This window comes from Molothrus ater, chromosome 3, assembly GCF_012460135.2.
Source record: "Molothrus ater isolate BHLD 08-10-18 breed brown headed cowbird chromosome 3, BPBGC_Mater_1.1, whole genome shotgun sequence".
NCBI classification, from domain to species: Eukaryota; Metazoa; Chordata; class Aves; order Passeriformes; family Icteridae; genus Molothrus; species Molothrus ater.
Genome location: NC_050480.2, coordinates 62,458,250 through 62,478,560, shown reverse-complemented (window position 1 = coordinate 62,478,560; position 20,311 = coordinate 62,458,250). Strand labels below are relative to the sequence as shown.

Below are 20,311 nucleotides of genomic sequence, written 5' to 3'. Positions count from 1 at the left end.
TAGAATTCAAAGTCCACCGAGTGCTTTGAAGGACATGTTTGAGGTGCCTTTTGTCTTAACAACAAGTTGTATGAAGACCACAGTAATTGTCTTTCTGCTGTGTTTGCATCTCTATTCTGCCAGATTTTTTTCTCTTCTCCCTCACTGTGAACCTGTTTTTATTGTTATGTTTTTATCTGTTTGGGGAGATACAATTTGATTTTTACTAAATAGTCATATCTGGCTTGAGGATTTCTGGAAATGTCAATTAGGAAAGCAGGCTTTTCTATTTTCCATGGATGACTAAATACTTAGAGCATGACCACCAGTCATGTGCTTGGCTGACAAAAGTAATTCAGAAAGGAATTTCTGTTTTTCCAAAGAACCTGCAAGGCAGTTGTCTCCAGCTGCATTTCTGCATTGACTCTTCACTACATTCTCTTTTAGCTTATTATGTATATCTCTGAGGGTTTACCTTTGTAATGCTCAGGGCTAGAACACACCATCAGGCTCTCTAGTCTGACATTTTGTTGTCAGAGACTCCTATATTTCAGCTAGGCACATTTTCAGCTGGTGTGTATTTTTCATTAGGTAAACAATCATCTTCTGCAGACACCAGGGAAAGCAATATCCACCCTGTGCTGTGGTAGTTGATCACTCTTAGTGTTAAGAACCTGTACCTCATTTTCAGTTGAGATTCAGTTAGCTTAAGCTTCCAGTCATTCATTCTTGTTTAACTGTCCCTACTATGTTAAAGGGAGCTATTGTAGCCAGAATCTTTTTTCTTTTTTGTTTATTCTTTTCTGCAAAGGTACTTAGTATCTGCAATAACCAAGTTACCTCTTTCTGAAGAGATGAATTGAATAATTTATTCTTCTATGTGAAAAAAAATAAAAATCCTTACTTTGTAAATAACTCAAGTGACTTTTTTTTGTTCTTCCTCCAATTTTACATGCAACTTCCAGTCTTTTCAGTGCTTTATAGACAGGTGATGTGTGGCCATGGTCAGTGTCCCCTGTTACAAGGTTTATAATTTCATGTCTGTATGAAAAAGTATCAACCTCTATTTTCCATTCACCTTGTCAGTTATAAAGCTACCTTCCAGATGTAAATGTAAGTGCCAATATAACATGAGACAGTAGGGAACTGGACCCTGAGGTTAGAAAGACTATATTTGGGTGTCACAAGAGAACATAACTCTGAGTAATGTGATAAAATTAAGCAAGGGAAAATTTAGGCAGACTGGAATGAAATACTTCTTAACTGTGAGATCTATGAGGTTGTAGAATAATCGTCTGTGGGGATTGATGGAGGCCTAGTTACTTCAGACATTTAGAACTAAACTGGTTAAAGCACTTGAAGATATTCTGTAAGGAATTATCCTGCATTGCCAGAAGGAAGGATTAGATGACCTAGCAGGTCATTTCCATCTCCTCTTTCTGTGATTTTGTTGTACAAAGCCCTATGAACAGGAAATTGTTATCAAAGTTAAGAGATGCCCCTAAACCCTGTTTGTGTAAGAGAAAAAAGAATAAATCACATCTCTTGCTGGTAACTGTGCAGGAATTCTAATCCAGCATTTCTGTGGGTTAGTAAATGCTACCAGTGCTGATGGCTGCATGCATAGTTTGTGAAAGCAGAAGCATCTGCTAATGAAAAAATGTCAGGAAACTGCAAGTGAATTATGAACAGGATGCCAGAGAAGAGCAGTAGGAAGGGAAAAATAAGAATGGGCCTGACATGCAGAATAGGGTAATTTATTAGTCAGGAATGGATTGGCCTGTAGTAGAGGAGATGAAACCTGAAGCTACAGTCATCCATCTGGGAAAACGAGGTGGTTTTATAGGCTTTTGTGCATGGGCATTGATTCATATAATGATATTACCAATTGGAATCATAATTAAGATGAAATCAGAGCCAGGGGCTTTGCTAAAGGTTGTATGAACCTACAACAAGCCAAAGCTCTGCAGAAATGTATAGATGGATGAGCAGTCTAGGAGAGAAAACTGTCAAAAGAATATTGGTAAGAAACAACTTAGAGAAGGATCACACAGTTCTAAGGTCATTAAGTTCCTCCTTTGATTTGTGTGTGTGTGCTTTAATGTGGTTTGTTCCTAAAACATCTCTCAACTCATAACACATTGTGTTTCCTTAATTATTGCTCTTATACATTCATCTGCATGAGGAATCACAAAACAACTCATTGCTTATTATTTCTGTTGCTTAATTTTTACATTTGTCTCTTCTCCTAATCTTTCTAAATTTAGGTTCCTGTTCTGGGTTCACCTGGGAGGGAGAAGGTAATTTCCTTCATAGCAGCCTGTATGATGCTGTGGTTTGGATTTTTTACTCAGACATTGTTAGCAAACTTGAGTTTTGGCTATTGTCAAGCAGTGCTTGAACAGCATCTGAGCTTTTTCTTTTTCCCACTCTGTCTGTGCCTACTACTAGGAAAAGGCTGGGAGAGGACACAGCTGGAACATCTTAACCAAATTACAGGGAATATATGGTAGGGAATACACCAAATACGGAGGTGTACTCCCTACCATATAATACCATGCTCAGCAATAATAGTTGAGAATAGAGGAGGAACAGGGAAAGGGTGTCCTCTGCTTCAATTGGTTGGGCATTGGTCTGCTTGGAAAGCTGGTGAGTGATTACAGAATTTGTATTTCTCCTCTTTATTTTATTTATTAATCTTTGTCTCAACCCATGATTTTTCTCATTTTTCATCTTCCTGTTCTCCTCCCCTTCATGTCGATAAGAGGGGAGTGAATGAGAGGCTGTTTGGGTGTTTAGCATTTGGCCAGGGCCAAATCAATACAGTGTCTTCTCATCATTAAAAATAAAAAGGTAAAAAAAAGAGTCAGACGGGGTTCTACCACTCAAAATGCCTACCTTCTACTTGTTGTAGCAGCCATTCTGAAAACACATTTGATCAATCCAAAATGCATCATAGCACTTACATGTGCACTCCAGTTCCTAAGTGACTCAGTTTTTACCTTTTCCTCAGAATTTATAAGAATGAAAATTTGTGAATAAACATGTTTCATTTTCTGTATGTGACCAACCACTTTCAAAATACCTCAGGTTCTCTTGTCTAATTTCACAATTCCATTTTTTACTTGTAAGCAACGTAAATTGTGACAGCCTCTACATCTCACTGGCTGTTTCAGACATTACATTGTGGCCTCCTCTGAAACACACATCATCCTCCCATCTGCTGGCATCTGTCATGTGGCATCTCTCATACAAGGGAACATGAGACACATCACAGTGTCCAAGCTGGGCTGCTTAACGTTGTCAGACACTCAGCTAGAAATACACTCCTGGCAGTGGGCAGGGTAGAGTGAGGAGTTTCAAACTCTGTTCTTGAGAGGCAACAGAGATGTCTTCCTAAAAATGTCTTCCTACAGCCCACTTGCTCATCAGGAAAAACCTAGGATCAACTTTTGTATCCCTGATGAAACATTCAATTTATTACTGTTAGATCAGTCCAAAGCTTTTCAGAATGTCTGGTATGCATCTACTTCTCTAGATCAGTGGGTTAGCCAAGCATGTTTTTTCCCTAGTTATAGATTTATTATATTATAATATGTATATAATATAATACGATATATTTTAATTAATTTTTACTTCTCTGGCTGTACTGAAAGTATTTACATTCCAAAATTATTCTTCTGAAAACAGTGTTACATTTAGATGGCATTCTAACATTTTTCTAGCCATGAAAGCAGTAGGATAAGCAGCATGGGGAGGTAAGTAGTAAGTTCATCATTACTTCAGCAAACTCTTTTTAAATAGCCATATTTGAAAGCAAACAACAAAAAACCCCTTAGGCATATGGATTGAAATAAAAAGATAATTTGCCACCAGGTGTCAGTAGTGGATCTTCTATTGTAATGGAAGGCTTAATATCAAGACTGAAAAGGTAGAAGCTGAGACAAGGTAGTCACAAAATTAAATGCATTTTTTAAATTACTGTTCAGACCAGGAATTTAAAAATGATTGAGTGAATTTCTCTTCCTGCCAGAACAGGGCAATAACAAAGAAGATACTATTGGTGTATAAAATGTACTTTGCCCTCCATTTCCTACTAAACCATTGTGGGTTTGTTTTCAAATTACAAGGACTGTCCTTTAAAGAAAATGCAAGAAATCTGTGATCAACCCATGCAAAAATTTGCTGGTACATGGTCAGTCATGTTTGCTTCTTGTCTGGTCACCTCCACTCTGCTCTACCTACTAATAATCTTCTTCCAAGACAAACTTAAAGACAGTTTTTCTTGCTGTCTTGATCTCACTGGGCAACAGACTAGTGAGAATAACCTGGTTATCCCAGTTTTCCGGCAGTCATAAGATACTGTTTTCAATTTTTATGTCCAAGATAAACTTTTAGTTCGCTTCTTTCATGACTGCAGAGAGACTTCACTTGGTTGTTACAGTGCCATAATTAAAATGTAGCTCGGTGTCTGTAATTTTAAGCCCCCAGAGACTTTACCTATTCAGGAGGCAAAGATTTACTGTGCTATCTAAAGAGAGACATCACCACTCCCCAGCTCTGCTAACACAGCCTGGTGTGAAACATATGACACAGTATCATGCGTCATAGATATATCTTTACCATATTAATATCTTTATCAGTGATCTGGATGAAAGGATCAGGTGCTCCTCAGTCAACCTTTTGGACAATACCAAGTTGGGCAGGAGTGCTGATCTGCTGGAGGGCAGGAAAATTCTGGAGAGGGATTTGGGCACACTGAATTGATGGGCTGAGGCCAATTGTATGAGGTTCAACGAGGCCAGGTGACAGGTCCTGCACCTGGGTCACAACAACCCCATGCAGTCCTACAGGCTGTTGGAAGAATGGCTGGAAAACTGACTGGCACTAAAGTACATGGGGATGTTGGTTGACAGCCAGCTGAAAGTAAGCCAGCAGTGTGTCCAGCTGGCCAAGAAGGCTGATGGTATCCTGACCTGCATCGGCAATAGTGTAGCCAGCAAGACTAGGGGAGAGATTGTCCCTCTCTTCTTAGCATTGCTGAGGCCATACCTTGAAACCTCTGTTCAGTTTTGGGCCCCTCACTTCAAGAAAGTCATTGAGGTACTGGAGTGCATCCAGAGAAGGGAGACAGAGCTGGTGAAGGGTCTGGACCACAAACCTTATGAGGAGAGGATGGGGGGTTAACTTGGAGAAGAGGAGGCTCAAGGTAGGACCTTATTGCTCTCTACAACTACCTAAAAGGAGGTTGCAGTGAGGTGGGTGTTGGTCTCTTCTCCCAGTTATCAAGCAATAGGACAGGAGGGAATGGATTCAAGCTGTTTAGGGGAGGCTTCAATTGGATGTTGTGAAAAATTTCTTCACCGAAAGGGTGGTCAAGCCCTGGAGCTGGCTGCCCAGGGAAATGGTTGAGTTGCCAGCTCTGAAGGTATTTAAAAGATTTTCAAATGTGTAGGGATACAGTTTAGTGTGACTTGGCAGTGCTATATTAGTAGTCGGACTCAATAAACTTAAAGGTCTTTCCCAACCTAAATAATTCTGTGATTGTGTGGGAGATGCATCCAAAAAATATGTGTGCAACTGCTGCAAGCTAATTCCTTTATTTATGGAGTGGTTCCAATGCTCCTTTGTAGGGGCTTCTATGCTCTGTGGGGAGCATGCATACACCAACACAACAAAATGGAAGTCAGATCATGCTCCCTGATCTGGGACAAGCAGATCTGCACACCAGAACTGCTCAGGGTGGTATTTAAGTGTGGTGGTCTTAAAATATATGTCCCTGAGGTCAGAACCAAGGGATTCTTGAACAGTAGTCCTGCTGATAAGGCTTTATGATTTTAACAAAATCATTTTCTTCCTAGACATCAGTTGCATTGTCTGATGTCTCTGAGTTATCACAAGGGAAATTGTGAAAGTTTACAAAAATTTGGGATCTTTAATCCAGCTAGCATTGGTTTATCTTTCAGAAGACATGTATAAACAGGAGATAAATATGTGGACAACTGGCCTGGATTGCATTCTGTACCTGAATTTCACCATATGGAAAGAGGAGAAAATGACACTGACTATCTTCCTAAAGCAGTTACAAGATCTGTTATCAAAATTGCAAGAATAACAGGAAGATCATTAATGACAGTTGAAGCAGAATTTTAGGTAGGAAATGATGTGATGATACAGGCCACCATTATTGCTTTATAAACTCATTTTACATATGTGTGATTTGTTTTGAGAACCAAAATAAAGTGGGAAAGGAGTTTGCAACAAAGATAAAGGCTGGTGTGAATATAATTTCTCGGAAAGTTGATTCAAGAAGGAGAAGGGAAGCTTCAGACTCTGGGAAAGGGACCATCAGGAAAAAATCTGCAAGTAAACTATTAGTGCCTGAAAGCACCAGACTCTGTATATTCATTTTCATGTAGGGCTGGACACCAAGCTTTAACACAGAGGGTCCCTTTTCTCAGTCAGATTGCAGACTGGAGCCCCCTAGGCTGATGTGTCCCAAGCACCAGAACAAACTTTGGGAGAGCCTGGCAAAGGTTTATATCTGCTGAGGTGTAGCAAGCCCCTTAAAGTGGATTTGGAGATGCAGCTCCTTCTCTATCCAAAGTAGCACTGGATAGATTTTTGTAAAAGGTTTTGGAGTCTGACTGTGCCAGACCCTTGTTTCTGATGATTATATTTGTTTAAGTTAGACCTCTGAGTTTGTAACAATGGAATTATCTATTTTTCAGGATAATTAACACAATGCTTTTGTATGAGCTGAAGGTCAGAGGATTAATGTGGTTTTATCTATAAAGCATTTTTAAAAGCTAATTAAGAATCATCCAGTTTGCTCTGTACTAAAGACTGAGGACATTTCATATTAGATGACTCTTGATTCTCTGCAGCAGCAGAGGAGGGGGGGAAGAGAGAGAGAGAGAGAAATAGAGGGGGAGAGGATTGCAGAAAGAGTGAGCTGGCATGCAAATAAATATATCACAGGGATGCAGTTAATGAAGTGCAATAAAAAAACCTCCATTCCGGTAGCAGTAGAGATAAAATTGTCTCTTGGACCAAAGGACCAATCTAAAATATTAATCTGAAAATATATTCAGTATTTGCAATTACAAGCATTACTTGTTAGACCAAGAGAGATGGAGAGGAATATAGAGAAGTGCTTCTCTCAGAACATTATTTTAGAGATGTTTTTATCACTTAGTGCTTTCAGAGCACCACTTCTCTCTCTCTCTTGAGACTGACAGCCTGTACATGCCACCATTCCTCCATAGGGAATGCCTGGTTAATGGGCCTCCAGCCAGACATGAGTCTTCTGGGAGAAACTGTGCAAGGGTGTGGAGTGGGACTTGGGTGCAAGGAGGACCCTGGAGCAGAAGGAGCTGCCCACTGGTGTGGGGATGAGTGTGGGTGGCAGTGAGAAGGCAGCTTGCCCTGAAAACACCTCAGCTTCATGGACTGCAAAGGTCAGGGGACGCAAAATGCGACACAAAGCAGAGACATTCAGAGGCAATGCAAGAGTTTGAAAACTAGGGTGAGGAGTTCATGTTCAATGCAATGGCCTCTGCCTAGCCTTTTAAAGGGAAAAGGTAAGAAAACTGGAAGGTGTTATTTGCTTTTGGATGCTTATGTATTCTGCTGATTCAAATGTTCTGAGGTTGATTTTCTGTGTCCAAATTATGCAAAGACATTGAGGTGCCTCATTTCAAAACTGGGCTATGCACTGCTATTCTGTTGATCAAATATGGCAATTATTTTAGGCTTAAAACATATTAGGGATAACAATGGGTGCTGCCAAAGGTAGAAAGTCCATATGCATTCAAAGAACAAGCTGAAAGAGGAATAACAACTAGAATACATTATGAATTACCACCTCTTACACAAAGGCTAGTAAACTCCAAAAATGCAGCAACTTACAGAGCTAATAAAAGGGACAGAAATGTGCAGATATCTTGGTTTGTCTAATTTGTGTCTTTCTAGCATTAGGCTACAAAGGATGACTCACTGGATTTAGCAACTGCTTTTGAAGATGAACATATTAATAACTTCATGCTGCAGCTCTGCCATAAAATGTAATCTTTTACAATTCTGTATTCTCAAGTGAAATACAAGCTTAGGACCAGAATAAAATTACAAAAGATATTTGAATTGTTAGCTTATGTTCTTTTTAAACCTGTGTTTATACATTAAAATATGCAACTTAACTAGTAAAAGGGTATTCTCTTTCATCCCTATCCCTTCCCCAGTGTGTACAACTTCCTGCTATAAAAGACATATTTAAATATGGGGCTACCAAGATAGTTGTCCCAGGTAATCTGTGCATTTTTATGTTTTCCCATACATAAATTACTATTTTTCTTCCCATCCATAATCGCTTGAATAAGAAAACTTATGCAGTCCACATATGATTCAGTGGCAAAGAAACCAGTTGCTTATTGAAATTTGCATATGTAAATCACAATATTAGTAAACAATGGGATATAGATACTTTCAACTTTTGACAACATTCAACAGATTTAAATAACTGGAAAACAGAATGCAAGGTTCGCCTTGAGGACATAGTAAATATAGCCCTGAATGTGCATCCTATTTTGAACCTTTCTCCGTGGCTTTAGGCATTGCACTAACCTACAGAAAGGTTAATCTGAGTACTTGAGGGCTTGTAGAATGTTATATAGAAAGTGACAGATAAAGCATCAATTTGAATCTGTGTTTCTAGGTATTCAGGTGGTGACAAACCACGGAACATTTTGTTTCTTCTTGATTTTAATGAGACCGTTTTGCAGGCTTTGTCATTTACTGACACACTTTTGCATTTCCACATTAAATATACTTGCACATTTACTGAAATAATGGGGAAGAAAAATACAGCATTTTTCGTGTAGACAAGACCCAAATTGCTAATTTCTAATCTTATTGAAATATTTATATTTCTATGCATGAAACAATCAATTAGGTTTAGGATATTCACTAATTTAGACTTTTAAAAAATTCTTTTCTGGGCATGAGTAAAAATTCTGAAAATAACCATCTATTTTTATCTGGTAATATTACCATTTATGACTTAAAAAAAAATCTGTATTTTTAAAATAATTAATGGAAAATATTTTTTCCATTAATTTTCCAAGACTCCATTCAGTCTTGGCCATGTAGCTTTTGAAATTAGTTATGCTCTTGATAAATTAAGTGTATGAGTGAAAGCAGTGTTTGTAATTGATTTGTAAATGTATTTATATTTACAAATTATATTTGTAAAAGTCTCAAGATCATAGAACAGGAAATTACATGTATTATATATACAGATATCTATAATAATATAATATAATAAAAACATTATATATATATATACACTGTGATATCTATCTATCTATCTATCTATCTATCTATCTATCTATCTATCTATCTATCTATCTATCTATCTCTCTCTCCACTTGGATTCTTGAATGATAATGTGCTACATACACCCTTATCTCAAATCCTTAAAACTTGAAAGTGATTACACTAAATAGTCAGATACCATTGCAGAGAAATCCAGAGTTCAATTTCTTACCTGCTTTTTTAATTTCTGGGACAGCTGTCTTCTCATGAGCTTTCTCCTTTTTTCCTGTTTTTTCTAAGATTTAATTAAAGAGAATAATTAGATGGGCTAGAACTCTGAATCATACACTCAAATATGCAGTCAACCAAGTCCTGGTGGGCACATACTGAAAAAAATATGACTTATTTGGGAGTTCAGACTATTCCCTTATAGCGCTCGCACCCAACTAGCCACAGAGCAATCAGCTGAGAATGAAAATTAATCAGTATGAATCAACTGTGGATGATTTGGACCCTTAATAATTCATCAAAAGTTAGGCAAAGATCATCAGTGCATGAATGTGGCAGCTTCTAGCTTAAGTTCCAGTAGCAATGAGATTATTAAAAAATAATGAACGACTTAAATATTTCGCACGAAGCAACACCTTAGTGTATTTTAGATTCTTTCTGACAATTTATGATTGGCATATTATTTAGATGGATATCATGACTTTGCAGTTTGGTCGCTGTAAGTCTTAATTGTGATTGTATAAAACAAACAGATCTACCCCACCTTCAGAAACTGATGTGCAATCAATTAAATGATATCTTCCCTGAGTTTTCTGTATTGCAGCATAACTATGTCCTGTTAAATATGGACTCCATTAAATTGTTTAAAAAGCCCATTGATGGCCACCAAATAGGACATTTAATTTGTCAGAAAATGAGTTTAGGTAATATTGGATGCTGAACATATTGGACACATAAGACGTTAGATACAGAAGAAGTGGAAACATGCAAATAGTGACTGAGTAACTAAGAGAAGTACAACGCAGCCAGTAGCATAGGATTAAACTAACAGAAAACAATGGGAAATGAGCCGGAAGCGTGAGTAAAAGCTGAATGAGGCCAGTAAGAAATGTTTCCAAACCATACCTTTCACTTTAGTTTCAGTCATAGTCTTCTTTTCATCACTCTTTTTCTTCTCCTCTTTTCTCTCTAAAAATAGAAATTGAAGTTCAGCTGGCTACTTTTACACAGAAACACACAAACAACCATGTATATATGCATGTATGTATAAATGTATTTGGGATGGGGCATCCACTAACTGCAATATGTTCAAGATTTGACAAGTTGGTCACTTATTGTCAGCAGCTCAGAAGTACAGCTTAATACCCAGAGAGTGAATGTGGTGCTAAGGATAAAACTGGAACAAATATGCGCACCAGATTATTACTTAAACGTTAATTCAAGAACCTATGCCCATTAACTTGGTGTAACTAAGAGTTTATTGTGGTCACTCAATAGCCATTCACTTGCTCTGCTTCTTTTGTAAGACCTGACTGAACGACAGCAAAACTTGCACGTGGTACTTGGGAACAAGTGTAGAATGCCATGAAAAGCCTGCATATACAATATACCTTTATTACCCTTTTTACTAATTGAATCTTTGAAACTGTCATTACAGGGCTTCTCTTATTCATGGAGAATTGTTGTTAAAGCACCATCTACACAACTACATGACATTATTTCAGAAGCATCTGCCTCGATTTTGGCATTTATTAGGGCAATTATAGAAATAAGGAGAATTTTTTTTTAAACAAGCTTAAACAGTTTAATTACTTATTTCATGAACGTTTTGAATTATAAAGTTGAGAGTTTGGTAAAGAATATGAGAAAATTATATATTTTTTTTCCTTTGGGAAATGAATCCCTTTTTTGATGAGAAAGAATACAAGAGTATAAGAATAGCTAATCTAAGTGCTTTCTTAATTGTTCATCCATAAAAAGACAAATTTGTTACCTTCAGTTTGTGCTGCATGCTTCAGGTATTGATACTCAAACATAGTTAGTGAAACTATAGTTTTCTTTTTGTGATCTTTTACTGTTACAGATGTTGATAAGAAACCAAGATTTATTATCTTACAAAAGATAGAACCATAAGACTTTAAGCAAGAGACTTTAATTGAAAGTATTTAAGGAATACGAATATTTTCAAATCCAAGAAACAAATATACTTCTGGCCCTTGCACAAAACTAACATGAAGAAAAAGGAAAAAAAGCAAACCAAAACAAAACAAAAAGCAACTTACTTTTCACTTCTCTAGGTACCACAACAGACTTTTCTTCTTCTATGGAAAAAATATATACACACAGGGGAAAAAATTAAAAATTGTAGAACATTTTACCTAAACTAAAAGATATCTGTCTGTTTGAATTTTGAAAAATTGAAAAATTGCTGTGTTTATAGAGTACCTGAATTCCACAGTGTTTCTATGATAATTTCATGAATAAAGTTATTTTGCCTATTGTGGAGGCAATGTATTTATCAATATTCAGGGTCTCCTCAAATGATACTTCTGCTGATTTTCTGACAATTACTTTTAACATCAAGCATAATATAGATGTTTGCCACTTCTTTCTTGTTTTAAACAGATTTGTTCAATGCCTTTCTCTCGCTATTGTCTTCAGAAAATTCTCTCGTATGTTCTACAGAATGTTTCTCTAAGTTTTATGCGCTTAATTCTTCCTCCTGAAACTCTGAGCACTACACTACACTTCAAGGTACAAATTCCTCTGTGTTGTGAGGTTTCTTAGGTATGTGTAGAGCATCAGAGTAGTGATCATCCTACACTAACTTATTTGGAACTTCATATTCTTGTATATTTTAATATTCTTGTTATCTCTCTCCCTGACACACTTCAGAGATTTGAATCTCTTCACCTTCAGATTTCACAAAAGCTCTTCCACAACTCCACTTTTCTGTGCCACCTATGACTCTTCAGTGGATTATTTCCACGTGTATTGTGGATCTACTCTAATTTCTAAAATGTGGTTTAATTACTTGCATACTCTGCCTGAATTAATCAAACTGTTACACATATGAAGTGTGTGTCATTTACTGACAGAGAAGAGGTTCCTTCTGTTTTCCTTCCATGAGGCTTTATTAATAGTAATTAGATGTTGAAGTGTGCTCGGACTTCTGTAATGTCCATTTTTTTCTGAGTGTCTCAGTTTTGGTGAGTTAGATTGATTTTTTTGGTTTCTTAAATTTCTGGTGCTAGGTGATGCATGAGAATAATTTGTAAGCCCAAGGTCCTTACAACAAGATTCTCTTTAATCTGAGACCATTTCTGCCTTTGAACTTGTAGCATTTTGCATGCCTCTGGGGCCTAGTAAAAACCACATGAAATCTGCCTTAATTTGCACAGCAAGGTTTGGAGCCATATACATCTTGAAAACCACAAGCTGAGGCGCTGAGCTTTGAGAAGTGAAGCTTTTTATAGAAGATATACAGGAAGTGGCAGGAATGACTACTGCCAATAACCCAAGCAAAGATGATGATATCCATGGCTGCAGAATCTTCATTGCCAAATCATTCTATCAATTAATCCCACTGACATCATTTTCTTCCATCAAGCTCTCAATTTGTAGTATTCAGCATCCAGGCAACTTTGAGATTCTATATTTGTTATGAAGTCTCTGGGGGATGATTACATGGAAGTATTAAAGGACTGGGCCCCCTATTTTGCTCCCTAATGCAAGATAAGCACTCTTGCTCAAGTCTGAGGAAAACAGTCACTGAGCTTCCATTCACATCTCAGCTGCATCTAGTCCCACTGGTGCCCCTTACAGGTACTACTGAGAGAAATTTCTGTAAATAAGAGTGATGGTAAATGGGTATTATGGAAAGAACCATTTCTGACTTAAGGAAGTAATCCCATTTCTTGAATAAATATATTTCCTCCCAATTTGAACAGCTCACATTTAGAATGTTGTATATTAAGTGTATATTTAACACCAGCAAAACTTGTAATTTCTAAAGCAGTTAATGTAGTGGGCTCTATGCAGATATGTACACAGCTAAATTAAGAGGCAGAGCAAATAATTAAATAGGAATTTAGGCTGGTCTTTTGCGCTGTAAAATATGAACCTCATCTGTTAATTGAAAGCACTTACTTTTTTAGCTCAGAATAGTTACAGAACTACATAGGGCCAACTAAAAGAGGGATCCTAATATGCACAAATTAGGGGTTACACAAGGAAACACAATGTGCTTTGGAGGATTTGGCATTGACCACAATATGAAATTCAAGTGCAATTAACAATTGAAAAATCTATTATTATTGCTACTGTTTCTTAATTAACAGGATTTTTTCACCAGTAGCATTAGTCCTGAGCCATACTTCATGGACCGTGTAAAACATACGAGTACAAAAAGACCTCACTTTCCAAAGCCTGCAATGCATTTACAAGAATGAAATAAGGACCTATGCAGCTGGAAGAGTACATGACAGAATCAGCCAGCAAGGCCAGCAATGGACTTTTCATTTAGTCAAGTTTTTTTTCTGTAGACTCTATGCAGAAGCTGAGCTTTATGTAGCATAAGAAGGAGTCCAGTGAACATGAGTATTGTGAATTAAAGCAGTGATGTACTACTGAATGAGACATTCAGGTAAAAAACTTATTCCTGGGTGAAAAATAAAAAGAAGTAGCATAGAATCATTTTCTTGCAAAGTGACTGGATTGAAGAGAACAGACCTTGCAGCAAAGTAACCTCTGAGATGGAATTATTTATTTTTAATTAGGGATGAAGGACCAAGGCCAGTAGAAATCCAAGTAAGATTCAACAAAGACCAAGAAAGGGGTGTTTCAATCTGAATTTTCTCCACCCATCTTGACAGCACCTTGTCTTTGTGTTATTCTCATAGGAGAGCAGCTAATTCTTGGGCAATGGTGGGAGGGGAGATAACAGAAGCACGCTAAGAACGTGGCACTTGAAATCAGGCCTGGTAAGACCAGTGTGCTACTCTGCCAGTGCTGAGTGGAATCTAAATTTAGAAATGCGCATGAGTTACGGGGCATGGTGACACAGAAATGCTGCACTGGAAGAAGGAAGAAGAAGGTGATCTTAGAGCTTCTTTACTATACTTCTCCAGATGGTCCATGTTCTTATGGAAAGTCTGATTCTGGAAGGAACTCTCAGCTCATCCCAACGTGTCAGAGAAACTGAGGTAAGCAGGGAAGCAAAATATAGCCACAGATTCCTTCTGCTGGAGAGGCATGCATGTAGCAAACACTAACTAGTGGAACTGAATGCCAGAAGTTTGGAGATGTTTGGGTCCACATTAGCTTTCTAAAGTTCAGATCCTTATATGAGGCTTATTTGCATTTATTGAAAACCCTCTTGTGAGGAAACCTCAGGAGGAAAGTTCCTGTGAGAGACTTGGGATATTTATTGCCTGACTGTGAAATGCTACAACAGCTTTTCTTGCCTACAGATTCCAGTCCTGGCAGAGCTCAGGATCAGCAGAGACACATGTATACTCACTGACATACAAAACAGAACAAAACAAACATTAATTCATCTTTTCCTGAGAAACCGTAATTCAGACTGAACACAGTGACTTCATTCAGGATAAGACTTCATTTCATTTTTGTCCAAGCAGCTCTGTACACCTTAAGCTGTCATTGGCATAATTTTAAAGGACCATTCAAGCAAAACACAAGCTGCCTTTTAAAAATTTTTTCCTTATTAATTTTGAAGGGATTACAGTTCCTCTTTGTTTTACTTGGTGACTGAAATCCTTTCTCTGCTGGACTCAAAAAAAGTTTTGTTGTTGATTTCAGTGTGAGTTGGATATCCTTTTAAATATTAGAATAACTCATTGCATTTCAGTTTTTGATGATATTTCTTTTCTTTCCCCTTGGCCTGTTGCTTAGGGTAGAGACTGAAAATGACTGGTCAGTTGCACTTTTGGTTCTAAACAATTTAACACCCATTCACAAAATAGGATCCCCTAAGAGTTACAAAGCTTTTGGAGAAATGAATAAACAATGAAAGGAGGTATTTCTGCTTAGTTTAGGATGTCGTGGAAACTCATACCTTTAAGATTAAATCTAAATTTCAATTAAAAATTGACCTTAGCTCTCTCTTTGAAAAAAAAAAATCTCTTTCTGGGGTAAGAGAGTCCTTGTTGGTCTGGTTACTTTCTCTATGAGAAATAATTCTGTCTTGATTCAGCCAAACTACTGAAAGGCCAAGAAAGATCAAAGAAACCTAAATAGTATTAATCCAAAGATCATAAAGTTCCTACAATTGCTTCTGTTCACACGCAAAAACAAAGAAGTGCACGCACGCATGCACAAATGTGCTCTCTCTAATTTACAGGTGAGTGTTTAGGCCAAAATGAAGTGCATTTATTTGCAAAGCTCTGTTTAAATGACACTACCTTTTTTTTTTTTTTTTTTCTGCAGAGTAAGGAAATAGAATTTCTTCTCATATTGGGCAAGTGAAACTCTCTTGGGGCACTCAGATCACTGGAGATATAGCACACCCTGAAGGCCTAGGCAATCTCTCCAGCTCGACTCTGCTTTTTTTGAAACTGCTTCACTGTTTTCAAATCCCAGTCTGAAACACTGTTTGGCAGCTGTGAAGATTGCTTGTGGAGATAATTTTGAGGTCTGCAGAATCTATGCAATAGAAATACCATGCTTGAAATTCCTAATGCTTTCATGTGACCTACATAAATGTTTCTTATTTCTTCATGTAGTGATTATAGACTTCTTTTTCATGGCTCTGTTGCATTAAGCACCAGAACTCTTTGTTAATAGCATGGCCCATATGTTGCCCTCACTAAACAGCACAGTGTGGAGCAAAGGAATAAAACCACAAGAGAGATGAAGCCAGAGTAGGCATGGCAAGTCAAAAAAGATGACAGAACAACTTCCATAACAAGACCAGCAAAAGAAACTCTACTGCACTAATGGTCAATGGTAAATATGATGCAAATATGATTAGGATGATTACTTAAATTCCCAGGGGAGCACTGATGTTTTATGGTACAACCATTACTAGTGAGAGCCAAACCAACACAGCTAAGGTAGTTTGGCTAGCCTTCTCCCTCCTTGTGACTGAAATTCCTACTGGACAATGGGAATCAATGTCAGGCTCGATTCTGTTACCAGAGCTGGGAAGAGTTTTGCTGATGCTCTTTATGCAGTGTGCTTTTGGGCAAGCACGTCTGAGCCTTAATAATGGGATGATGAGGTTATGCAGGACTTTTGTAAGAGTTTCATTTTTCTTTCCAAAGAAACATCAGAGTTCTTCCTTTGAAAGCCCAGATTAACTTAATTCCAGTAAGTGTTTTCCATTCGCAGGTGAAACATATGCAAAAGACGATGGTTTTTCTATTACATTTAAAAAGCACTATGAAAAGTTAAAATAATCTTTCAAGGTATTTGTTTGTGTTTTATTGGGTAAACTTCGGGGAATATTTATTTTCAAATGCATACTCTAACATTTTAAATTGTATTATTATAAAGGCTGAGAAAATTAATAATATGTCTAATCAAAATATACATATCTTTATGCGTATTTTTTCTTACACTAGTATGCTTTTTTCTCATGTCTGTTTAACTTTTTACATTTTATGATAGAATAGAAGAAGTACAGAAGAGCCTCATGTCATTAAGGAAAAAAGTCAAGGACTTTCTGGAACAGTGAAGATTTAGGAGATTTAATGGTTTTTCCATCATTGCTAAATCATTAGAATTTACTGCTTAAATGTCTAATTTAAATCATTAAATAGTTCACTTTGCAACCCTGTTCATATTATTTCAAAGGTTTTATTGTCTTCAGTAGAGACTCATGGAGATATAAGGCCCATATTTCTCAAAAAAACCTTTTTATGCTGTAAATACAGCAATGCATTAAAGCTAACTAAACTGTTCATCTATTAATCTAGATTAAACCTAACTCTATTACTATTAAGAATATTCTAAATGGGGATAAAGTTTTCAAAATTATGTCTTTTTTTAAGGGTTCTGTTGTGTCTTGAATCATGATCTCTCACTGATAGGATTTTTTTAAGGTAATTGATTCTATAGTATAAAAGGAAAACAGAGTTTTTTTATAGAACAATCCATTCACAGAAGAGAAGGCAGACATTGACATAGTGTACAGAAGCAGATTGATTTGTACAAGATTTATACACTCCTGTACATCAAGGGAGCTTTGTCAAAACTTGTATTGACTTCAGTAATTTAGATATTCTTGGTTATTATATTCATGAACAGAGATATAGACCAGAAATTCTTCTTAAGACAGTCAGATAGTGTACATTCTATATAGCAACACAGATGCAGTTGGCAATTTAGCCTCCACAGGGGTTTTGGGGGAAGTTAAACACATTTCACAGCAACTTGCTTTACTGCATTCTGCTAAATTTGTAATTAGAGGATTCAATGACCTAGAGAAAATACTCTTTTTCCTCATAGATCCTCTGAAGATGTTATAGATTTTTTTTTCCTCCTCACTTAATATCACAGATACCATCAAGATGACAAGGAATGGCCAGTATACTTCAGTCAAGGGAGGGGGATGTTTCAGAACTTGTCATCATTCATTAACAGATCAGAATGGTTATGTTGATGACTCTTCAATGATCAATGCTCTCCCACTCAAAGATACAGGAACAGACTTTTAGGACAATCTAACTTGGAAAATCATACTCAGATACAATGCTGTTCAAAAGGTTTTTGTCATCCAGTGCTCTTCAAAGCGGTACAAAGCACAGGTCTGCTTGAGATCATATACCACATGCATTAAGATTCTTTCCACCAGGAGAAGGATTTTGATACAGGCTTCTCACAAAGCTGCTGTGATCTTGTGAGAGGGCAAAGACATGATATTCTGGAACAATTAACACGAAGATTCACCAGTAATTAGCTAAGACGCTGATCTTAGTTTTTTACACTTGTCTAACTGCAGAGTCTTCCTGAGCGATTACCCTGCCATGCCAGAGAGGGAAACATGGGAGGACTATCAGAAAGGAGGTCCTTTTCATGTGAATGTGGAAATGGAGGAAGGAAAAAGCTGTGTGAGCTGAGCAAAAATTCAAGATCTAAGAGAGAGAATCTCAGAGAAGCAGTATACGCTGCAGAGAAGTTTTAGTTGTCAGTGAATAACAAAATAAAAGAAATCTAGAGTTAAAAGTGGTGTGGAAGACTACCACCAAGGAAGAAGGAGGATATTAAAGTCAAAATTCAGATAGTCATGGAGAACTGATCTGTTCAAATTACTGGTGACACCAGTGTCCTGACATGGCAGCATCAGTGTCAGCCAAGCTGAGAACACTGCTTCCAAGTATTTGTGAAAGCTCCATAAAAAGATAAGATAAAGAATTTAAAATTAGTTCTTTAGTTCCTAGTTTACCAAACAAGGTTTCCAAGCTTGAAATACAAGTAGATGTTATATATCAATGCCTTTATCTTCACAAATTCCTTTATCTTCTTTCTCTTTTTCACTGTTACAGGATCCTATCATTTGTTTTATTATTCTCTGCTGCTCGTGATCTGAAAATTCAAACTCTTCATTGAAGTTTTATGGTAAGATCTTTGAAAAAGCCAATCAACCATGAAATAAAAAAGAAATTATTTTTTTTCTTTCTGACCAGATTAGTACAAAGCATTTTGCTTTTTGACCAGGAGATCTCTGAAAATTTCAATTCACACACTTCAATGCCATTTATTGCTTTGTACACTAGAATCTAGTGTACAAATTGAGATAGTCTTAAATAATTACTCCCCTTTCCAAAAGATTTAGTGTGGAGCTGAAGGAAGAGAAAAAGAAAATGACAATGGGAGGAAATGTGAGATTTAATATATAATAACAATATGCTGTTTTTCTAAGGCCTCAAGAACTCAGCAGAGCATAGTTTCTACAGGACATTGGATACTATCCAGGAAAAGAATTCCATTTGAAGGTATCAAATAATCTAAAAATTTTAGACATATGTGACACATACACATCACTATTTCTACCTTATCAGAAAACAAGAATGGTCCAAGATTACCTAAGGCAGCAGTGGCAAAATGGAGCAATACTAAAAACATGTCAATCTAGAAAAAGAGTAAGATCCCTTCAGCCTTCACCAGCTCCATAATTACATATATAATGTCTGAATATCACTGAGTTGGAAAGCCTAGGGTGTAAGTTCATTGGTTTCATAAATTTTTTTGTGTGATAAACGTTCTGTTACTTCCTACAGTTTTACCTTTTTTCAGAGCTGGTTTCTTCTGTCAAAGGCTAAGCAAGGCTTTGATGTTGTATAAAGTATATTTTTCAATTAAAAACACTTCTGTCTGTTCTCTATTCTAACAATTCATGATACTACTTTCAACTATATTTATAAGAAGACTCTTTTGTTTCAATCTGTCCCTTCTCCTGATCAATGATATTTAGTGATGTACCAGTCATAAAAGTATCTAAGCACTAGAAGTCACATGCAGATGTCTCTTCAGCTATTTTAAAGATTTAAATTTCCCTGCCTACTCCTCTTTTTTCCCTTCTGACATTTTGCCAAATATTCTCATAAATTTTTTTTCCTCTAGGGCTGAAATAAAGCTTCAGGGTTTAGGGTTCCTCAAAGCACTGTGGCATATTTTCTCATATATGGAAAACAGCATAACAGCTTTTCATGATAACATTTTACAAGTAATATTGCCTTCTTCATGTCTTCCAAATCTCTTGCATGAAAAGCATGTATCCTAGTGACTGGCCTTGAGCCTTAAAGGGAATTTAGTTTTATGGTTCTGAGCAGATAATCTCCCCCAAACTTGTTTGCCAAATGGGTGTCTAATTTACAGTGTCAATTACCTGAATTGCATGCATAAATGAGCTAATGAAAAACACAAATGTGTAACTGGTCATAAATAGTCATTTCTATGTGCAATTGCAGTAATTGCATTCTCCTCATGATTTTGAAAATCAAGAATCTAATGTTAATTTGATGCTAGTTCATCTTGTGTAACAGTTATA

General features: G+C 36.8%; 1 protein-coding gene across 12 annotated transcripts in view; it reads right to left on the bottom strand.

Annotated features, from left to right (window-relative positions):
• The window catches only part of TRDN (triadin), a 232,482-nt gene that overhangs the window by 109,355 nt on the left and 102,816 nt on the right, over positions 1-20,311 (bottom strand). For all 12 annotated transcript variants that reach the window (XM_054514398.1, XM_054514393.1, XM_054514397.1 and 9 more), the window contains 3 exons: positions 11,583-11,621; positions 10,426-10,488; positions 9,524-9,586 (listed from right to left, as the gene is read on the bottom strand). In XM_054514398.1, coding sequence (XP_054370373.1) covers positions 9,524-9,586; positions 10,426-10,488; positions 11,583-11,621 — 165 coding nt within the window. The remainder of the gene's footprint in view (positions 1-9,523; positions 9,587-10,425; positions 10,489-11,582; positions 11,622-20,311) is intronic.